We start from the raw sequence: 20,902 nt of genomic DNA on the forward strand, positions 1-20,902 counted from the left end.
CTCACACTGCTGCACGCCTCACACTTGTGCACGCCTCACACTGCTGCACGCCACACACTGCTGCACGCCACACACTGCTGCACGCCTCACACTGCCGTACGCCACACAACACCACCACATCACTCAGGGACACCACCACATCACTAAAGGACACCACCACATCACTAAAGGACCCCACCACATCACTAAAGGATACCACCACATCACTCTGGGACACCACCACATCACTCAGGGACACCACCACATCACTCAGGGACACCACCACATCACTCAGGGGCATCACTCAGGGGCACCACCACATCACTCTGGGACACCACCACATTACTCTAATACACCACCACATCCCTCAGCCCAACCACATCATCACTCAGCACCACAACAGCATCACTCAGCACCACAACAGCACTGTCCTTGCTTGCCACCAACAAGCATTGCCATAGCCAATATGACTCACATTAGGAAAGTGTAAGCTATTGGCTTTGTAAATAACAATGCTATTAATTTATATTTTCAAAGCCAACACATATTAAAAAATTGTCATTTACAATACCAATAGCTCACACTTTCCTAATGCGTGACCTATTGCATTGCAAAAGCTTGTTTTTCTTTTTGCTTTACTGCGGTCTCCAGTTTCTAATGCCCCCTTGAAACCTTCAATGGCAATGAATTTGTCTAGCACCATTGCCTCTGTATTTCTGGCAAATCCATTTTCAGTTTGCTTAATAAGGACCTTACTGAGTCATGAACTAGATTGGACTGTGTGAGGGGAACTGATATTATGTCTGGGCATGGAGGTAAGTTTACCCAAGTTCCATGAACAGTGGAAATGGCACCATACATTCACAAGGACATCACAGGAAGTCACACGCCCTAATGCGTGACCTATTGCATTGCAAAAGCTTGTTTTTCTTTTTGCTTTACTGCGGTCTCCAGTTTCTAATGCCCCCTTGAAACTTTCAATGGCAATGAATTTGTCTAGCACCATTGCCTCTGTATTTCTGGCAAATCCATTTTCAGTTTGCTTAATAAGGACCTTACTGAGTCATGAACTAGATTGGACTGTGTGAGGGGAACTGATATTATGTCTGGGCATGGAGGTAAGTTTACCCAAGTTCCATGGACAGTGGAAATGGCACCATACATTCACAAGGACATCACAGGAAGTCACACGCCCTAATGCGTGACCTATTGCATTGCAAAAGCTTGTTTTTCTTTTTGCTTTACTGCGGTCTCCAATTTCTAATGCCCCCTTGAAACTTTCAATGGCAATGAATTTGTCTAGCACCATTGCCTCTGTATTTCTGGCAAATCCATTTTCAGTTTGCTTAATAAGGACCTTACTGAGTCATGAACTAGATTGGACTGTGTGAGGGGAACTGATATTATGTCTGGGCATGGAGGTAAGTTTACCCAAGTTCCATGGACAGTGGAAATGGCACCATACATTCACAAGGACATCACAGGAAGTCACATCACACAACGATTCCATTCATGCCATTACCAGAAGTGTTGTTGTGCGGCTTTGGCATTGATGATATCACCAGGCGTAATATCATTGAATATATAAAACTACAATTATTACTTGATTAAAACATGATCAATAACTCAAAGCTTCATCCTTAAGTCAATTGCATTTACTACCTATTGGTTATCTATGATGTGCTGTCCCGATGTGTTAGAGGTACATCCATTGTATTGGGTCGGCACCCCCCTGGTACTCAGCGCCATGAAACCAACCGGTGTACGAGCGCTTTACAAATCTTTTTTAACATAACATTTAATATTGTATACTATGGGTGTTGCTATGGCATGCCAGTGGCACCTTCATATATCCTGGTGTGCCATTTTACATTCAAGAACAACAGCACGCGGCTGTCTGTCAATCCAGTACCCTTGCATTAGAGTGTCTAAAAAGGCCTCTTTTGCGTCTCTTGCAAATCTGTTTAGATGATTCTAGAACAAAAAAGTGAATTGCCTTTAATACCCCATGCTTTTTTATCCACTCTAATAAGAACACGTTTTTTTGGTTTCTTATCCGGCTAGTATGTCTATTAACATGTTCAACACCCCCCCTCCCCCCTCCGCCCCCCCCCCCCCATTCGTGCAGCCTTCATCGCTGCTCTATTTCTAAATGAAGGTCTGCCACACCGCATCTTGCTGTAATTCAATTTCTTCAAGCATCTATGTATGAGTGTGTAGTATTTTGCAGCACATCCTGTACATGCTGTCCTTTGCAATTCCATTCAGTTTTGAACCTTCTTGATGCTAGAATGTGGTCTTAAGAATGTATTGTCAGTTGAGAGTCGACCTCCAGCCTCGTGATCTGCAGTGGCTTGACCCTGACATTTCGTAAATAAATACGAATAAATATGCTCATCTTATGCTATTCTTCTTGTTTTCTTAGAGCTCAAATACTGCAATTGGTGGGCGACGAGCTGATTTTCATGCCACCTACACAATCCTTCACACCTTCGAAAGCATCAAAGGGTTGTGGATACATCTAGGTGGTTAGCATTAAGACTTGGCCTTCTACCAACCAAGGATGCGACGCCACCATTGACCCCAGAACCGACTTCACGTCATGCAGGCTGTGTCAGGGGAGGGACGAATCTTTCTTGCACATGTTATGCACATTACCCATCTTGCAACCGGCGCACAGAAAGCTTTTACGCAATCTCTTTGATGCGAGTGGTGTGAGAACATGCCGCCATGCCTTGCTGGTCTGCCTGCAAGGTCAGAGCCCCCAAGTTATAGCATGTCTGATAAAAGTCACTACAACTGTGGAACAACAATTTAAAGTGGTCGCACAATCGAATGGAGGAACTGTGTCCTAAATGTTTTCCCCTTTTCACCTGCACTTGCCATGCACCGGCACTTGACCACGTTTTTGTCTGTTTCAACTAAGGAGACTTGATGAAGAGTCCTTTAGAGATTAGCAGGCAATTCCACTTTTTAACTGTTTCACCGAGTGAAATACAACCCTTTCTTCAGTTTCATCTGCTACGCATTAGCCTTTTGGGTAGCATTAAGAACAATTATTGTGGAGTGCAAGTACTAGCACTTTACCTTGTGTATACTTGAATTAATAATGACATTTACTGAAGTGGCAGCATGTTTTAGCATGCCCTTGTTCTTTTAACTGATTGTGTACTGGTTAATATTGTGTTACTAGCAGCCCTTCCCGACGCTGTCCAGATATGAATTGCTGCCGGCCAGTAGTATATTGTTTTGTAGGATTTCATTTTGATAGCATTTCTTATCTGTGACAGGCCTGTGAAACGCTCCGATTCACAGTGCACTGCTGATGCACTTAAGAGTGCGCGTTCAGTAGTGTGTGAACTCGAGTTTCCCTACTTTATTTTTCCTTGCAATATTATATAGCGCGAACTCGACAACATGGCATGAGCACAATTTACATTACAGAAGAACACATTCATTTGTGGTAGGCACGGGGAGACAAAGCGATTTGCCTGGAATCACAGGATGTTGAGCTGATGCCGAGATTCGAACGTAGCTCCCCAGCTCTAAAGTTCGCAATTCTAGAACTTGTGGAGGGAGGTGGGTCTAAAAGAGTATGTCGGTGCTGGCCATCAGTGACAGAGACCTGTGCATTTTTCAAATGGGTGGTGAAAAAATATCAGTATGTTGCTGGATATGTGGGCCGCCATGCCACCAATGTACTTACCGGGGAGGGTAAACACCCATTATTCTGCAACTTTCTTTCCGCATACCATCACTCCGCATACTTTCATTACGAAAGTACCATGACTCCGCAATGCCATTATAACGCATGTCATTACATTTTATATGCTTTTACCACGCATACATTTACAACGAACTTCGTTGTAAATGCATGAATGGTCAAAGCATTTTTTTTTTATGTTTGGATAAGGTAAGTATGGGTATAGGGGTATATGTTTTGGGGTACTGGGGTATAAGTTTTGGGGTGTTTGGGTATTTTAAGGGTTCAGATATAGTTTTGGGTTATGGGGTACAGGGTTAGTTTTAGGGTTTAGGGATAGGTATGGTTTTGGGGTACAGGGGTATTTTTAGGGTTCAGGGCTAGGTTTGGGTTTTGGGGTACAGGGGTATTTTTAGGGTTCAGGGCTAGGTTTGGGTTTTGGGGTACAGGGGTATTTTTAGGGTTCAGGGCTAGGTTTGGGTTTTGGGGTACAGGGGTATTTTAGGGTTCAGAGGTAGGTTTGGGTTTTGGGGTACAGGGGTATTTTTAGGGTTCAGGGGTAGGTTTGGGTTTTGGGGTACAGGGGTATTTTAGGGTTCAGAGGTAGGTTTGGGTTTTGGGGTACAGGGTTATTTTTAGGGTTCAGGGGTAGGTTTGGGTTTTGGGGTACAGTGGTATTTTTAGGGTTCAGGGCTAGGTTTGGGTTTTGAGGTACAGGGGTATTTTTAGGGTTCAGGGGTATTTTTAGGGTTTAGGGATAGGTTTGGGTTTTGGGGTACAGGGTATATTTATAGGGGTAAGATGGGTTAGTGTTTAAGGGTGTTGGGGTATTTTAAGGAGCAAGGGTGGGTTATGATTATGGGGTGCAGGGGTATTTAAAGGGAGCAGGGTGGGATTAGCACACTATATGAGACATGGCATGAAGGGCGGAACGTATCACACGCCCCCAGCACACGCCCACAGCACAACGCAGACCCGCCCACAAGGGAATACTTTGCTGGCACGGTTCTTTTACCTTTTAAATGTACATGGTGGGCATCTGCATAGCCTATATTCTTCTGCTGCAACTGCCCTTTCCAACGCTGTAATGGGTGTTGTGATTGGTGCTGTGGTTCCTGAGATTACCCGCCTCAAAGGTTTGGGCTCTCTCTTTATTATATTAGTATAGATTATATCTTGTAAAGGTTTTAATTAACTAAACCATGATTAATAAACTTTGAAGTTTGACATATGTCTGAGCAGTGATTTTGAGAAATAGATCATCATTTTGTCTTACTTATTTAAAACTATTTCCCTGTGCTGCTCCGAAACCCATGCAAATTGTGAAAGTTCTAGTAAATGAAATGAAATCAGGGATACAGTGTGACAGATGGACTTGCAATTTTATCAAAGAGGAAACCATGTTTTCATGTAGTGGCCAAAGGAAGCATAGACTGGATTATTCATTTTTCATGTGCATACAGCTGTAGATGCACTCAACACCATGCGGCAAAGCACAAAGCAAGACACTTTTAACTACCTCTGGTAGACACTAATTTGCTTTTGACACAAGCACGCATAAAAAGATTTACTCCAAGACCAAAGCATCCTGTTTGATCAATAATATTTATTATTTTTAAATTCATGTATATTTAATTAACTTTGAATGCGGTCATTTATAAGGCACACGTTAATTGTGTTTTAAAGTGCTTGATTATAGGGTACCAACATCATATTTGCACTAATACTGGCATATGGATGTGAAAAATTAAGGGCTCAGGCAAGGGATGCCTCTTACAATATTTCGTTCAGGGAACCTGTTCACTCATTTTGGCAAAAAAGTGGTCATTTAAAAAACATATTATGAATCAGAAAAAATCCCCAACATTGCTCAAAATTCCACTCCAATCCAAAGGCTGAGCTGAAAACACCCTCTTTCTTAAACAAACATTCCTAATATCATATATTGCAAACCATGGGTCAGAAGTGACATGGAGAGTGGAAAGTCTGCGGGCCTCATTTATGAAAACTGTTGCATCACTGTGTGAAAACAGTGATGCAACAGTTTCCACTGGGCCCTACTTACAACACGATGGATGCGCCGTATTTAATGTACTTTGTTCCATGTTGCAAGGAGTTACAGAGAAGTTAGTATTTCTGACGTATCTGTAGGCACAGTAATGACACATTGCTGGAGCGTGTCACAAAAGTGACGTAACTCCAGCAATGGGTCATTACACATGAGCAAGTCCCATGTTAAATGTGCCTGTGTAAATACTATGCCTGCTTTGAGGAAGGCGTAAGATTTTGACCAGTGGCGTCCAAGAAGTGGAGCAATGAAATCTCATAGACTTCACTGCGCCACTTCTATGAGGCTTTTTGCGGGGAACGCCCACCATGCATACATTATACCGGAGGCAGGTATAATGTAGCACAGGGCTTTACAAAGTTGTGCATCTGCCTAGATGTATCACTTTGTAAATAGGGCGCAACATGCTGCATTTGTCACGCTGGCAGGTGTGACACAAAAAGTGACGCAACAACAGTGCAAAACTGTCGCAAGGGCTCATAAATAAGGCCCATAATGTTTAGTCGTTGATGGGGTGCAGGATATATGCCGACAACTCCCTTAACTGCTCTTGCTCCCTTGCCACCATCCGCTAATCAGATACTCAAGGGTAACTAATCACAAAGAACTATTGCTCCATCTATTAAGATACCCGCATTTTCAGGAAGTGCAATGTAAATACATTTACAAATATGCATACAAATAATCAACAAAACAATATTACCAAAACATTGTATAACAAATTAGGATTTTAAATCCATTTCCTTCAGACACCTTATGAGTTCATGTAAATTTCTTTCTGTCCACTTAGGATTTGGAGTTCATTTATGAGTTTATGTCAATTTCCTTCAGTCTACTCCAAAGGTGCTGCCATGAATTCCACAGCTACCCTATCAGTAAGATGGCCGCCTTTTCTGCCTCCCCTTTGTTCTGTTATTCAGTTAGAAAGTCAGCACTCTAGTTCTATATTCGAAAAATGTCAACAATATAGCTGGAGTCATGACTCCCTGATTAGTCTAAGGTTCACTCTTAACTTCCAGGCCATTCTTATCTGCCCCTTCGACCATCAAATAGTTTTCAGCCGGAGTTTGAGCTTCCAGTTCGTTATAAACTGGGACCCCCTTCTGCACGGTCACACTTGGATTGGATTGGCCATGATTTTCAGGCCATTATCAGCTTGTGTCTGGACATGCAGACTATGGTCAGCTCGGGTCTTGGCTTTCTTCAGTCCAATCCTGATCAGGCGAGAGTCTCAGAATATGGTGCATTGTCCCTCGGCACATTGGGCATTTGGCAAATGCTTTGAACACCTTCTGGGCGCAGCTGTAGCAAAGGCAGGCATGACCACACGGCAAGATGACTGCATTCACCTTGGAGGAGAAGCACACGACACAGCTTTCCAGCTGGCCTTCGGGATAAAGCTGAGGTATGGCAGGCACTGTAGAAACAAAAACAACATTTTATTGCTATGTAAGAATATGAATTCAGATATTCTTACACCTCCCTCGGTTTATGGTCTAATCTGATTACATGTTCCAGGCTAAGAGTCTGTCCCTTAACCCTGCATTTGAATTCCCAACCGAGAATATTCCCTCCCGTTGGACCCCTATAGCCTCCACCACCTCAGCCTCATGGGGTATGCTTTGGGGTGGGCCAAGGTGCTAATGGAGCAGGGAAAATATCTGTTGAATCTTGCTTCCGGTTAAGGGATTGGAATAACCCGGAGGCCCTGACTGTTGTTGCAGGGGCTGTGAATGTGTAAACTTAGCAACAATTGTTCCCAAGCAAGGCCTCTCAGTTGATGCTCAGCAAATGATACTTAGGCACAATGGTGGCCGACCTTGAACACACTGTTCCTACCTTATGCTACGATCTCCTGCAGAGAATAGAGTGAATGACAGCATTGAAACGAGAGGCACATACCTGTCTTTGTTGGGCTTGGAGCCGAAGAGTTAGATCCAGAGATCATGGGGGCCTTCTCGGATATCTGTGCGGGCTGGGATGGATCTAAATGAGGGAAAACATATCAAACGTCAGATACCAGTGGAGAGAGGAGAAAGGGGAATTGAGGAGTCTGTGGGAGAAAGAAGGAGCACCGTGGAGAAGAGCGTTGGACAGAGGAAGGAGAGTAGAAATGATGTAGAGGCAGAGGATGGAGGACCAGAAGCTTGAGGGCAGAGGATTGCCGCGGTATGGTAAAGAGGGCGAAGAAGCACGAGGTTGGGAGAGGCTGGAGAGAGAATGGAGAGCAGAGAATGAATGGGTTTGGAAGAGGAAGAGGCTAGGACAATAGGAAGAGACCATGGGCAGCATGGTGGAGGAAGAGTACCAGAAGGCAAAAGAGAGGAAAAGGATAAAGGGACAAAGAGAAGAAGAGGTTTGAGGACCATGCAGATGGATGAAATTGGGGAGAAAGTGGTTGCATAGTCATGGATGAAAGCGAGGGAAGGAAGAAGATGGAAGGGAAGGAGGTGGGCTGAGCAATCACAATGCATTCATGCAACTGACCCCCTCCCTTATAGCGCAGGAGGCAGTGTCCTTACCCAGTAGCTGCACAGCCTTGGTGGTGCCATACACATCTACAATACCCCACATGGGGCAGCAGACCGGGAGGCCACTTGCCACCATCTGAGGAGGCTGCTCTTGGTTGATCTTGCACCAGAATGCCCCTCTTCTGTCCAGCCACAGCTGCACGAGAGTTCCTTCCACCCGACAGATGTCTGGCAGCACGGCAGCCCAGAAACCAGGGCGGCTGCTGAGATCCGGGCACAGGAACCTGGGCAGCTGCTGAGGGTCCATGATGGAGGGGTCCACGCAGGTGAGGCCAACTCTCAACGGCCCTTTCCAACGCTCCTCGACCTGGGTGATCCTCAGAGACAGGACCTCTTGCACCCGCAGGGGACGGTTGGTGAAGACCAGGCCATCGTGGAAGGTGGCGCTCCTCTGGGCACAGCACAGGGACTCGTCCAAGTCGATCCGGTTGCCCTTGACATAGGGGTTGAAGAAGAGTGGACCAGGGGCCTCTTGCAGATACACATCTTCATCTGGAAAAGAGATGGTAGACTGTTAAAAGCACCATCGCTGCAAACATCTTATTCGCTTTTCGGGGTACATGTGAGGCACCCCAGGAACAAGACCTGACTGTGCAATAACATAACTCTATAAGATAGGTGTCTTCTCTGTGCAATATTGGTTGATACGTAGGATGTCAGTAACATATCCGTTTGTGTGTTAATTGAGTTTCACCTTTGGCGATCTCTTAAAATAAAAATATTAAACCTGCTGTGAAGCCATAATAGTCAACAGCCTCTTAATTTGCTGATTTTATTGGAGTGATGCCTTTCAAGCCTGATTAATTTATCCAGTATGTCTCTCTGGTGGGAACTGGAATCATGTGGGTTAATGAGAAAGGGTTGTTACATTAGAAATGCAGAGCCATAATGAATTTAAATCAATTATTGTCAATGCCAATAGGTCTGATTTATAACTGAAAGTGCCTCTTCCATCACTGAGGAGTGTAGGTGCTCAATAAGTCATTATACATGCACTCTGGCACTCATCCTTGCCTTCATGCATCCATTTATCCACCAACTGATTCATTTTTGCATTCACCCACAATAAAAAACAGACAAAACACTCAACAGCCATATACAAAGGAATGTAACAGACTAAAAGAGGAAAAGTACTAGTTTCTAAATCAAGTGAGTATCTGCTTGCAAAAAACAAAATGAGTAAAAAATTAAACAAAGTAGTGGATGGCGATTTAATAAAGCATAATAAAAAAAATGATGGAAAGAAGTGGAAAAGGGCCTTTAAAAGAAAAAAAAAATCATGAGAACTAAAGGCATGGTCCTCCAACCCAATCAATTTCAGTCAGATGTTAATGTGAGCCTGCATAATGCAATCACTACCAGTGTAATGTACCCAGTGGCTCAAACGTGCTGACGCCCTTCCCCATCCCTTAAGCAACCCAGGGTTGTCAGCAGGTGTACCCATCATCAATTTACTCGCCTACGATGGCAATCTGAGAGCTTCAGGTAACAAAATAATTGTCTAAAGGCTTTAACACAGTGTAATAGCAATCCACCTTTAATGGCTTTAACATATAATTTTCACAATAAATAAATCAGTCCTTCAACATTTGTTGAAACTTTTTATAAAAGCCTTTGTTAGCCTATAGCTTGGATCATTGGCTTGTCACCATGAAAATCTCGGTCCTGCACTATTGATCACAAACTTTTCCCCAAGGCGGAAAACGTGCACTACAAGCACTCTTTTTAGGCAGAGGCACCTAACTTCTCACCAATTAAAATCTGTATTCAAGATAATCTTCTTTTGGTAGAGCCAAATCCCTCCTCTGAGTAAAGCTTCTTAAATCTCTTTTTTTGTTGAACACATAAGGACGAAACAGCTCTGCTGGCAAACAAGCCCTAAAGATCGACTCTCAACCAACCTTTCAGACAATGGCATTTATACTGGGCACATTTCAACGGATTGGTCCTTGTTTACAATGGGTGTGCCATGAATAACCTAGATGATGCATGTCGGAGCAGAGGCAGATTAAAAGTTTAACAAACCAAAGCACGGGACGACTCATTCTCAAATTGCAACTGCTGTGTTTTGCTATTCAACCAAAGAAAAGTCCTGTAAAGAAACAATAGGTAATATGCTTAAGTAAAGCCTCTAATGCCCGGGGTAGGTGAATTTGGCACCCCACGTGGCCTGGCATCTAAGGCAACCACCTAGTTCATCTACATGAACTGGCCGCACCTGGAATGTACTCGGTAGATCAGTGTCAACAGTGCTTTAAGTGGGCAGGTACTGTCTGGTACTGAGCCTGCGCTTCTATATTTCCACTTAAAGCACTGAGTATACAGGTTGAGTGCTGTCTGGTTGGGTAGATTTGTATTCAAAGACAGGCCCTCCTAGAGAGTTAAAGCTGAGGTGCCACATGGTAAGACATCCTCACAGAGAGGATGTGGCATAACGGTCAGAGCGGACAACGTTAGAGCTGAGCAACCAGGTTCGAGTCTGGCATCAACTCAACATCCTATGATTCTGGGCAAATCCCTTAATCTACCCGTGCTTACCAAAAATGAATGCGTCCTTGTGTGACGTAACTAATGCTCATGTAAAGCGCTCCAATACCTTTGGGACCGGTTTACGCTATATAAACTTTAAAAAAAGACGACACCATAAGCTGTGTATTGTAATGAAGGGGATGACACCATGTGTCATTATGCACCCCCTCCCTAGGCAAGGGCAGGCCTTAGGACATATCAAAGAGATACAATGGGTGCACTAGTCATGCTTCTGGATGTAGACTAGGTGCACTAGGTATTCATTATGATCTCACCAGTCCTCTACTGAGGTTTGTGGTTGAAATGAGGAGCCGCTGAAGCCAGATGAGAAGCTGAACAGGAAGCCTCAATATGAGCAGTTCACACTGGCAATGTGAAGGGTTTTAGCGGGGCATAGGGAGCGCTTGGCTGGATACCCCTAGGCTGAGCCAGGCTACGAGGGTGTGTTGGCCACCTCACCGCTGCTCAGGCGCCTCAGCAGGATGACGTTGGCAGTTCCATATTCCCGTCTCCCTCACACATTATCATACAAAGACTGAATAAGGCCTTATAGCTTCATCTGACTTCTGTGTTATTATTGTATGGCAGGTGAATAAGCTCTAATCGCCTCCCTTCCGGTGTTGTTATCAGACATGTTGATAAAGTTGCTGCTGGTGTTATTTTCAGGCATTTGATGAGGCCTCCTCAGCTTCCATTCCTGGATTTCTCTGTACGGCAGTAGATGTGAGATCATTTCCCCTCACTACTGTGGTTTTATTGGACTGTAATTGTATAAATGATAAATACATTATTGTTTCCCTTCACAGTTATTGCGCTGTTTATGACCTGTAGTTGAGTAAGGTATTATTGTTAATGTTACCCACTGTTGTGATACATAACATAGGCCATGTTATGTATGGCTCCCCTATGACTCCTTTGCCACTGCACAGCAGATGAAAGCAAGGGCAGATCACTTTGGGGGCCACCAAAAAAATTAACGATGGGTAAAAAGTGAATTATGGGGGTTTTTTTCACCTCAGGCTTCTGAGCGACATAATAGACAACTCAAGCGTTGGTCTCCCATTCTACTTGAGGACCCTCAGAACCCCTCGGTGAAAACATCCCGTAATTCACGGTTACCCATCTATAATTCTATATATTATTGTTGCCCTTCACTTTCATTGTACTTGCAGGCGAATAAGGTGTTAATGTTTGCTTTTGCAGTTATTGTACTGCAGGTGAATAAGGTATTATTGTTATCGAGCAGCTCAATAAAACCTAATCGCTTCCCGTAACAGTTGTGGTTGTGGGCAGGGGGATAAGACTTTATCTCTTCCTGTAATTTGTGATAGCATTCAGCGCGCTGATAACGCGGCGTAGTTCCCGGTCTCCACTGATAAAGCCGCTCCAGTAGTCACGTGACTGGTAAGGTTTCGCGTTTTACGCTCATACGGCAGACAGAGGAGCGTATGAAGAGCGCCCCCTCGTGGTCTTAAAATAGCGCTGCCCCCTGATGTCACTCGGATAGCTCTAAAATGAGGGTTCTGTGCGGTATGAGAAGTATTGTAGTTTGTATACACCTGGTCAGGTTTATGTTGGAGTGATTAGTCCAGGGCAGTGGCAAACAAACCACAGAAGATGAACATGGAATGGATTGGCAATGCAAAAAAAAAAAAAAATCGGTTTAATTTTTGACATATACAAGAGAGTGGGAATTAAGGGGATATTTCTAACTTGGACCTCAACAGGTGTATGAGGCGCCATTAAAATGCTACTATGCAACTCACGCATTTTTTGTAAGCCTGCAAACAGGTGAACAGACTCATCGGAGAACACGGCCCAAGAACAGAGAAAGGAGAGGGGCGTTGTGCAGTGCTTGAAATGGGAGGAAAATAGTGCAGGTACTCATTTAAATATGGCAAGTGGGCGGGCTTGGGGCGGGGCTTCGCGATACTTTTTTACTTCGATACTACTTGCAGCCCATACCAAAACACACGTGAGATTTCTTTCAATAAAGAAAACAGGTTTGTTTTCTCATTACACACAACGAAAGCCAAACGGGCGATATTTTCACATTTCCTTGTTTTGTAATATATGCAACATCAATACTGTTAATTGCTGTTGCTTGGCACAATTCTATATATTCTCGAGTGACACAGAAAGAAACTAGCAGACATGCACATACAAAGCATTCCACATTTCATTTAATATAACTTCCAAGAGTGTTTCTATTCTCCCTCACCCTTTCTCTTGTAGTTGTCTCACACAAAACAGTATTAGGCAAGCACACAGGCAAGCAGACAAACATAAATTGACAGTTAACAAAAGAATCAGGTGGGATTAAAGTCGAACCTGGCTACCTCCCACAGCTTTCTTAATTACGCTCTCACCCCTGGGCTGCCTCGATGTCTCTGTTTGCAACACAGCATGATAGTGAACTCCCGGACGGTATGCAAATGAGCCCACGCTGAATTGCTCAGCTGGGCTCTGCTCCAGTCTACAGAAGTGCCTTGGCCATCAATGAAAGGCCGCCAGCACCAGCATTTCATGAGTACCGGTACTCTCCTTGGCACTAGAGAAGTGCCGGTACTCAGAGGGATAAATGTAAGAAGTGCCGGTACTCAGTTCCGGTGAGTACCGGCCCATTTAAAGCACTGGCGTTGTGGGATCTCCGGAGTACGGCCCTTACCCCCCAGGGACACGGTAGCATCGCTAGGCTTGGAGGTATTGGGAGTGGATACTTCTCTTTAGTAGTCACACCTGGACGTCAATAAGGCGTGGTCATGGGATAGCAGCTGCCACCCTAGACTTGCCCTTTGTGTCCTGGCACTGCCCTTGCTTTTACTGGTTTCTGGGATCATAAAGGGAGCAGCAGGAACAGAAAGTAATAACAAGCATTGGCCAAGCCAATAGGTAGGCCCGGCTTGCACTTAGAGAACTTACTAGAACATTTGTAAAGCACGCAGTAGTTAAAACAAAGTGACAAAAACGAGTGTTTTATGTATGTAATGCATCTATGAGATATAGAATTTAATAGACTAACATAAAAATAGGAAATGGGTAGTTTCAGGCCCGGCATAGAGATGCTGTCATGGTAGCTTCCTATACCCCAAGGGGTTCTGACACTGTACTGGTTGAGTTCTGATTTACTTAGGCTCCATATCATCCCATGCAATCCACCATATTAAACCAGTTAACTGTTGTTACCGTTTACAGAGTGTCTGCACACATTTTTGGATTCCTTTTTGATAAGTATTATATTGAAACTTAAATCAGTGCTTTACTTCTGCTTTCAAAGCTCAAGTTTTATATTTGATGCATGTCCAATGATATCCTTGGCCAACTCTTGTATCGCGGTGTCTCCCTCTTCTTCATGGCTTCCAAATATATTCACAAGACTTATGTCTGTGATCATTGCACTTCTTTAAGCGTGTTACGTGATCTTTAAATCTTATTCATTATGTGGCTCTGTCTTTCTGGCCACAAATGCCACTTTGTGTAGCAGTGTTTAATATTGTATCATTTAAATTACTTTTGTGATGTCAAATAGTCCCTCATGCATTCCAGTAGATGCACTTCCTGGGAGGCGGAATGATACACCAGATAGCTAATAGCTTGTGGTGAGAGAATCTTGCTCCTCTGGGTGGAACAAAAGCCTACTTTGTATTTTTCAAAGAATTAAAAATAGGTCAAGCAGACAGCTACGCTGTAAGGCTAGACCTACAACATGACCGTAAAGAGCAGTGTTTACTTTCAATTGAGACCACTTTTTGTCCTCCCATAACAAATCAGCAGCAAGTAGGTTTTTGAAGGGCTCAGGTTGGAGCAATTGGTTAAACTTGTGATGTCTGTGGCTGTCAAAGGATAAGCAATGTCACTTCCGTTGACCTGCCTTTTTGGTGAATCGACTTCAATGATTACACAGAGAATTAGAGACAAGTGGAGGGGATTGTCAATATTCAAATACAATATCTGCTGCAACTTTGGTATTAGAGTAGTGAGCTACTTATTGTGAAGCAAGAACCTCCTGGAGGCGCGAAGACATGCCCGGGAACCTTGAGGCTCAGTAGAGGGGAATACTGACCGAAACATTAAAATTCCTGGCCCTGAAATCTTTCCTCTCAAAAATGTCAGGAGTATCAGTATTAATTCAGGCAGACAACACAACAAGCATGCACTATTTAAACAAACAGAGGGGGACAAGGCCAACTTTGCTATCTCACTGTGCCACTGGAATCAAGCTATCCTGGCTGATGAGGTGTGAAACCCCGAAACCGGTCCTAGGATGCAGTTCGGTCTAGACTGTTCCCAGGCACTGGGTCAAGACTGATTTGCATGTGTCTGAATTGGGGGGGCGAAGTGAGCTAAAGAACAATGGTGGATTCAACCCAGATCTGTGACTGGGGTTGAGTGTCTGAAAAGTTTCAGCGCTCCGTCCATCATCTCCTTGTGTTTTCTTTGACCGAATACATTACCATCAGCCGCGGTCGGTAGTGAGAGTACCTGCCGGGTGGTGATGTGGGGAGGGGCAGGGTGGGGGGTAGTAATCTATGGATTACGGAGGATTACCGGTAAGTAAACATACAAATAAATAAAACGAATTTCGTTGCGCGCACTACATCACATTTGGGGATGCAGTCCATGCAACAAAATTTGTTTTATTTATTTATATGTTTACTTACCTGTAAACCTCCGTAATCCATAGATTACTACCCCCCACCCTGGCCCTCCCACTCCCCACGTTACCGAGTGGCAGGTACTCACACTACCGACTGCGGCTGATTACCATAACACTCTAAATTGAATAACTGAATAACAAACTATGGTCACTCGACTTATAATAATCATAGTAACTTGTTTTTATGGTTTAACGTTTTTAAAATTATTTTCTACAGCACACATACCATTGTCTACAACCAACAGTTCATGGCAAGTTGTGACACAACTCGACAGCAAGAGCACAACACAACAGAGCAATCGCCCCCAACCTCAAAGTAACAATTTCCTTTCCTCATCTCCTGGCCACTGCTGTGCTCGTCCTAGACTAGGTGACTGCATTGTCACACTTTGAAGAGTGCGCTAGTTAGTAGTTATGCTGTTACTATCATTGGCTGCATAGCAGGGGCAATGTGTGGTGCAAGCTGCAGTGACCCCCTGACGAGAGCCCTTGCACTTTCTTTTTTGTTTTTACAAACTTCCCCAGATGGGTATTGCAGGGTTGGGAAACTACCCTTGGGTGCATGGGGTTATGAGCACCAAAAGCGGTGTCAATTTCATTAGGAAGGCTTCCCAGTATCTATGTCGCTTGAGGCATGACTACAAAAGTGTATTAGGGTACCCGTAGCTTTGCAACTCCCTCTTCCAGGTGCTAGATCTCGATTTGCCCCTAGCAGCTATTTTATATAGAGTGTGATACAGCTTGTGAGGATTTTATGGTGTGTCTCTGTAATATTTTCATTCTGGACCGAAATGCAAGCTTTATTGCATTGGCCAGCAGATCTTAACCTTTTGACTTCTGTGGACCCCGATTGAATCATTACTGGAATCAGGGGATCCTCTCTGAATCATTATTGGAAGATGGGGGACCCCAGCCTAAGCAATTTCTAGCATTTGAACCTCAAAACAATACACAAAAATACAAAAACAAGTATACACCAAACAAATGCTCAAATTTTAAAATATTTTATTTAATTCACAATCCGATATAAAGTATTCACATTTTCAAGTTTGCGTCTTTATTTGTATACACTTCATTAATTTTAATATTATTTAATTTTGTAACACATTTTCAGATCCCGTGAGTCGGCCTCGCGGACCCCCAGGGGTCCTCAGACCACAGGTTAAGAACCACTGGCGTAGGAGTTTCCAGCTTTTGAGAGAAATGTTACCTTCCACCTCTCTGTCCCACCGTCTTTGACCAGTAGTTTTCTGAGTGGGCGGTACCCAGGAAGTGTTTGTAAGCAGTTGAAATGACATGTCGATCATGCGTCCCGTCCACAACTTATTTTTTAGGTCAAGTCTGGGCAGCGCATGCGCCTCTGCGAGGCACGCTGTATTGGAGTATGCACTTGAAGCCCCGCCCACTCCCCACCCTTATTTGTCATTGACTTGTGTCATTGTCCTTCGTAAATGCTGGTTTCTGATTCGTAAATAGGCTTGTTAGTCCCTCCTTAGTACCGCCTTGTCTTCATTTGTAACCTCCCACGAGTACACCCCTTTTTACACAGGTTATTGCTCAGTAGGCTTTAATTACAGCCTCCGTGCAGTATTTCGTTTAATGGTTTTCACATGCCTTCTGTTGCAGGCAGGACATGCTCTTTCGCAACAGCGTTATCATTTTTTTTTACATAGCACGGCACGCCATGCTGATAGTTGTGTCCGTGCCTATGCTTTACTTGCTGCGTTAAAAGCAGCTGCATGTTTTTTAAAAACTATTTATTTCTTCTTTTTTTAAATACCCCATGCCGGCACTTATATTTTAATGTCGTCCGCACACCGTTCCTTAAACGAGACGAGTCTAAGGAAAGGGGCATGGACGCCATTAAAGTGAAAGCAAAAGACACAATTGATGGACGGAATGCAGAACACATCAAAACATTCACCCCCAGTCAAGAGATCTGGGTTAAATCCATCATTCTTTTGTTCACCATGCCACCCCAGTTTAGACCTGGCTTATGCAAATCAGACTTAACCCTGTGCCTCATGGGAACAGTCCAGCCCGAACTGCCAAGCCAGGTCCTCCTTTTTTTTTTTTTTTTTACAAAAAAAAGCATTTGTTTGTCAACTTGACAAATAAATGTTTTTTTTGTAAAAGTGCACCATACTGCGCTTTCACTTTAATGGCGGCCACGTCCCTTTCTTTAGACACAGCTCATCTATAGAAAGGGACGCGACTAGCATTAAAGCAATACGTGTCGCATTTATGAAACTCTCGTAAATGCGAGACCTATTGAGTTGCAAATGCTTGTTATATTCTACTTCTGTCGCTTCCAACTGCTGTAAATGACAGGGCTATTGTTACCTAGTTTGATGGTGCTCAGTGCACCGACCTCTGAACGATGGAAGGCAGAGTAGGCCTCGATGCTGCCTGAGCCACACAAATGTCACTTTGCTAATGTACTTGGAAGCATGTGTTTTATAAAGGCACACCTGAACACAATTACAAAGTTTAAAATAAAGCACGCAACAACGCATAATAGTAATTTGTAAGATTTGGCAAAATACCACAACTGGTTGTCATCCAGCCACTTCCAGAAATGTTTAGTTCACTCATATGGTGCATTAGTTCATAGTGTTTTAAAGCTCACGTCTATTCGTTGCCTTATTCTTTTTTAAATGGACACCATTAGATGCATTGCAAACAGAAAAATCCCCATAGATTTTCAGCCCATACTTGAAATGCTAACGAGTAAACTACAAGTCCCAGAATGCAGCGTAGCTGTTGGCTAACTCTGCGACGCATGACGCGAGGACACTTGGCACTTATGCTCACCCGAGGTAGCACAGCAAGCAAGAAATCATCTGAGGTCAGAACGACTGTCAGTTTCAGAGGTGTGGTTAGAGGTACTGGGGGTGTAGATGAGACACAAGGCGGCGAGAGGACTCGCCGGAGGAAACAGAACAAGTCAGTGGCAGAGCCGGAGTTATTTGAAGCGCAAAGAAATGCACATGTAGTCACGAAGTCAGCGACAGAGCCAAAGTTACAGGTACACAGAGGGTAAATAATTCCCATGAGGAAACAGGGTCAGTGGCAGAGTCGGGGTTAGAATAGAAACAGACAGAGGTAGAATCTGCCTGAAGTCACACAAGGAATCAATGAGCGAAAGGAATAGATTTGCAGAGCCGGGATCACTCCAGGGCACACGAAAAACTCTCTTGAGGAGACAAAGCGTATTAAGGCAGAACTCAATTTAGAGGCTAGCTTGCCTAAGATCACACCAAGCGTCTGCCTCTGTCTCCAGGCTAGAGGTCGGGAGGGAGAGAGGCATTCGAGGGATCCACTCGAGGTCTCACGGAGAATCAGAGGCACAGTATAGTTCACAGGTACAGGGAGCGGAAGGGTCTCGTCTAAAGTCACACAGAGAGTCAATGCCAGAGCCAGGGTTAGAGGGAGGAAGGAACGCTGACCAGTCGCCTAAGAGTCAGGCTTAGAAGGGGACGGGAGGCTGCCAAAGCTCCCTCTCGAGCTCACACAGAGGGTCATGGGCAGATCCCAGCATGAGGAGGTAAACACGCAAGTGGCATGCTGAGAGCTGAAGTGCCCTTACCTAGCAGCGCTGAACTGACACAGGCGCCCATCTTGCCCTTCCGGTGCTGTCCGCGGGTTCTGCTCCTTGGCTGCGGCTCTGAGTGAAGGCTCAGCTCAGGGTAGCACCTCATGTGCCTTTAGTAGGAGTGCTCTGGGTGGGAGTGGGGATAGGTGTCAGCCCATCGGATCACACCCACTTCCTCGGGTTTTCCTGCTAGCAGGGGGTTTCCGCGCGTCTATCTGTTGCGTTAGTTACCACGACAGCCCAGGTGGTGCAGGGATCTGTGCGCGACGCGATCACAGCCATACCATGAGACAGCGTATAGAAGGTTAAAGCACCTGTTGCAAGTACCCGTATGTAACCTGTAGGCAGAGCTGACAGAAGTACTGACAACTGGAAAATCATTCCACAACTACAAGTTTAACGATCATGAGTTGAAAAAGAGGCAAGCAATCCAACAGAAAATTAGACAAGCATTTGCAATGCAATAGGTTTCGCATTTGCACGAGTTTGAGCTATTGGCATTGTAAAAGACAATGCCTTTTTTATGTGTTGAAAACCTGAAAGCAGTGTGTAAACACTCACTTTGTACTTAGTCATTGCTTACGAGAATCAAGGCTGGCAGTGAGTGCCCCTCTTTTACTGCCAGCCTTGCTTCTCGTAAGCAAGGACTATAAGTACAAAGTGCGTGTTTACGCACCGCTTAAAGGTTTTCAAAACACAAAAATGAAAGGCATTGTCGTTTACAATGCCAATAGCCCAAACTCTTGCAAATTCTTGATCTCATACAATATGTGCCTCCGTGCAAAAAGCATTCAAAACAAAATAAGCATTAGCAAAGCTAAAAGGCACACAGTCCAGGCCAAACCTATTGGCCTTGCCAGTGCTTGTTATTTAAATGTTTGTGCCCAGTGACCATTTTAAAATTCTCTTTGTGTTCCAAATAGCGCATCGGTTTGCTAGTTACATTTGATTATTTATTTATTTATTTATTTATTTTATAGCATTTGTAAGGCGCACAGCTACCCACAAAGGGTTTCCCGGCGCCGAATTAGCAAATCACGGGCACAGCTATAGAGAGAAAAAATCAGAGGGTACTTATCTATCAAACAGCCAGGTCTTTACACTTTTTCTGAAGGTCTATGTTCTAGTTTGATCCTAGTGGAAACAAAAGTTAGTCTTTGTTTAACAATTTGATGTAGCACTCATACACGAAAGAGGGTATTAGGGCACTCTACATTAGAACAAAAATAAAATACTCAATACAATTTCAAACAATTACAAAGAGATTGTACTCAAGGAGATAGATATTATAATTTGGAAAGATGGGAATTTCAATGAGAAATTTAGGATTAACAGAAAAGCTGCGCTTTTAAGTGTGAAAAGCATACATTACAGTTCTGTATTTTAACCCCTTCCTGCCAGCTAGCCCTTCCAAAGAGCAGATGGCAGGAGCAGTCCTGGAGATAGGGGAAGAGGCCATGGTTGTGCATGCGTGTGTGCCTATCTACCCCTCACCTCCCGGTTTGGGTCAATAAGTGTCTTCTTGACCCAGGGCGTGGGTGCCAGCACATGTATACCCGCGATAGGTGGTGTGGGGGTCAGTAGTATAGGCAATGTATCATGGGCCTTAGGGCAAGGAAGGAGATGGCTTCATGGCTGCTGTTTGAATGATAAAATACAGCAACAATCATGGGTCAGTAGACCCCTTAGGTCTCTGGGCTCCAGTGCCACTGCACCCGTTGCATCAATGCATACTAGATTGCTAGTGAGGGTGTATGTTTCAAGGTATCCACTTTAAAGAATAGAAAATGTACTCGACGTAATTCACAAATGGCATCAAATAGCAAATGTAAAGCTTCGA

General features: G+C 44.1%; 1 protein-coding gene across 1 annotated transcript; it reads right to left on the reverse strand.

The window, feature by feature from the left end:
- Nucleotides 1–5,270: 5,270 nt before the first annotated feature.
- On the reverse strand, nucleotides 5,271–19,187 carry NEURL3 (neuralized E3 ubiquitin protein ligase 3). Its single transcript, XM_086943337.1, has 4 exons — nucleotides 19,057–19,187; nucleotides 8,273–8,773; nucleotides 7,653–7,736; nucleotides 5,271–7,167 (listed from the first exon to the last, which is right to left on the reverse strand). Exons 1-4 carry the CDS (start codon nucleotides 19,166–19,168, stop codon nucleotides 6,932–6,934), a joined length of 933 nt encoding a protein of 310 aa, XP_086799463.1. The 5' UTR covers nucleotides 19,169–19,187; the 3' UTR covers nucleotides 5,271–6,931.
- Between the last annotated feature and the right edge of the window lie 1,715 nt (nucleotides 19,188–20,902).

This window comes from Lissotriton vulgaris, chromosome 11, assembly GCF_964263255.1.
Source record: "Lissotriton vulgaris chromosome 11, aLisVul1.2, whole genome shotgun sequence".
NCBI lineage: Eukaryota > Metazoa > Chordata > Amphibia > Caudata > Salamandridae > Lissotriton > Lissotriton vulgaris.

Coding starts and splice junctions, on each gene's coding strand:
- NEURL3 (XM_086943337.1), bottom strand. CDS start 19,168: ATGAGGTGCTACCCTGAGCTGAGCCTTCACTCAGAGCCGCAGCCAAGG. Junction 8,774..19,056: donor TGTCAGTTCAGCGCTGCTAG/GTAAGGGCACTT, acceptor TCTCTTTTCCAG/ATGAAGATGTGTATCTGCAA. Junction 7,168..7,652: donor TCCAAGCCCAACAAAGACAG/GTATGTGCCTCT, acceptor TTGTTTCTACAG/TGCCTGCCATACCTCAGCTT.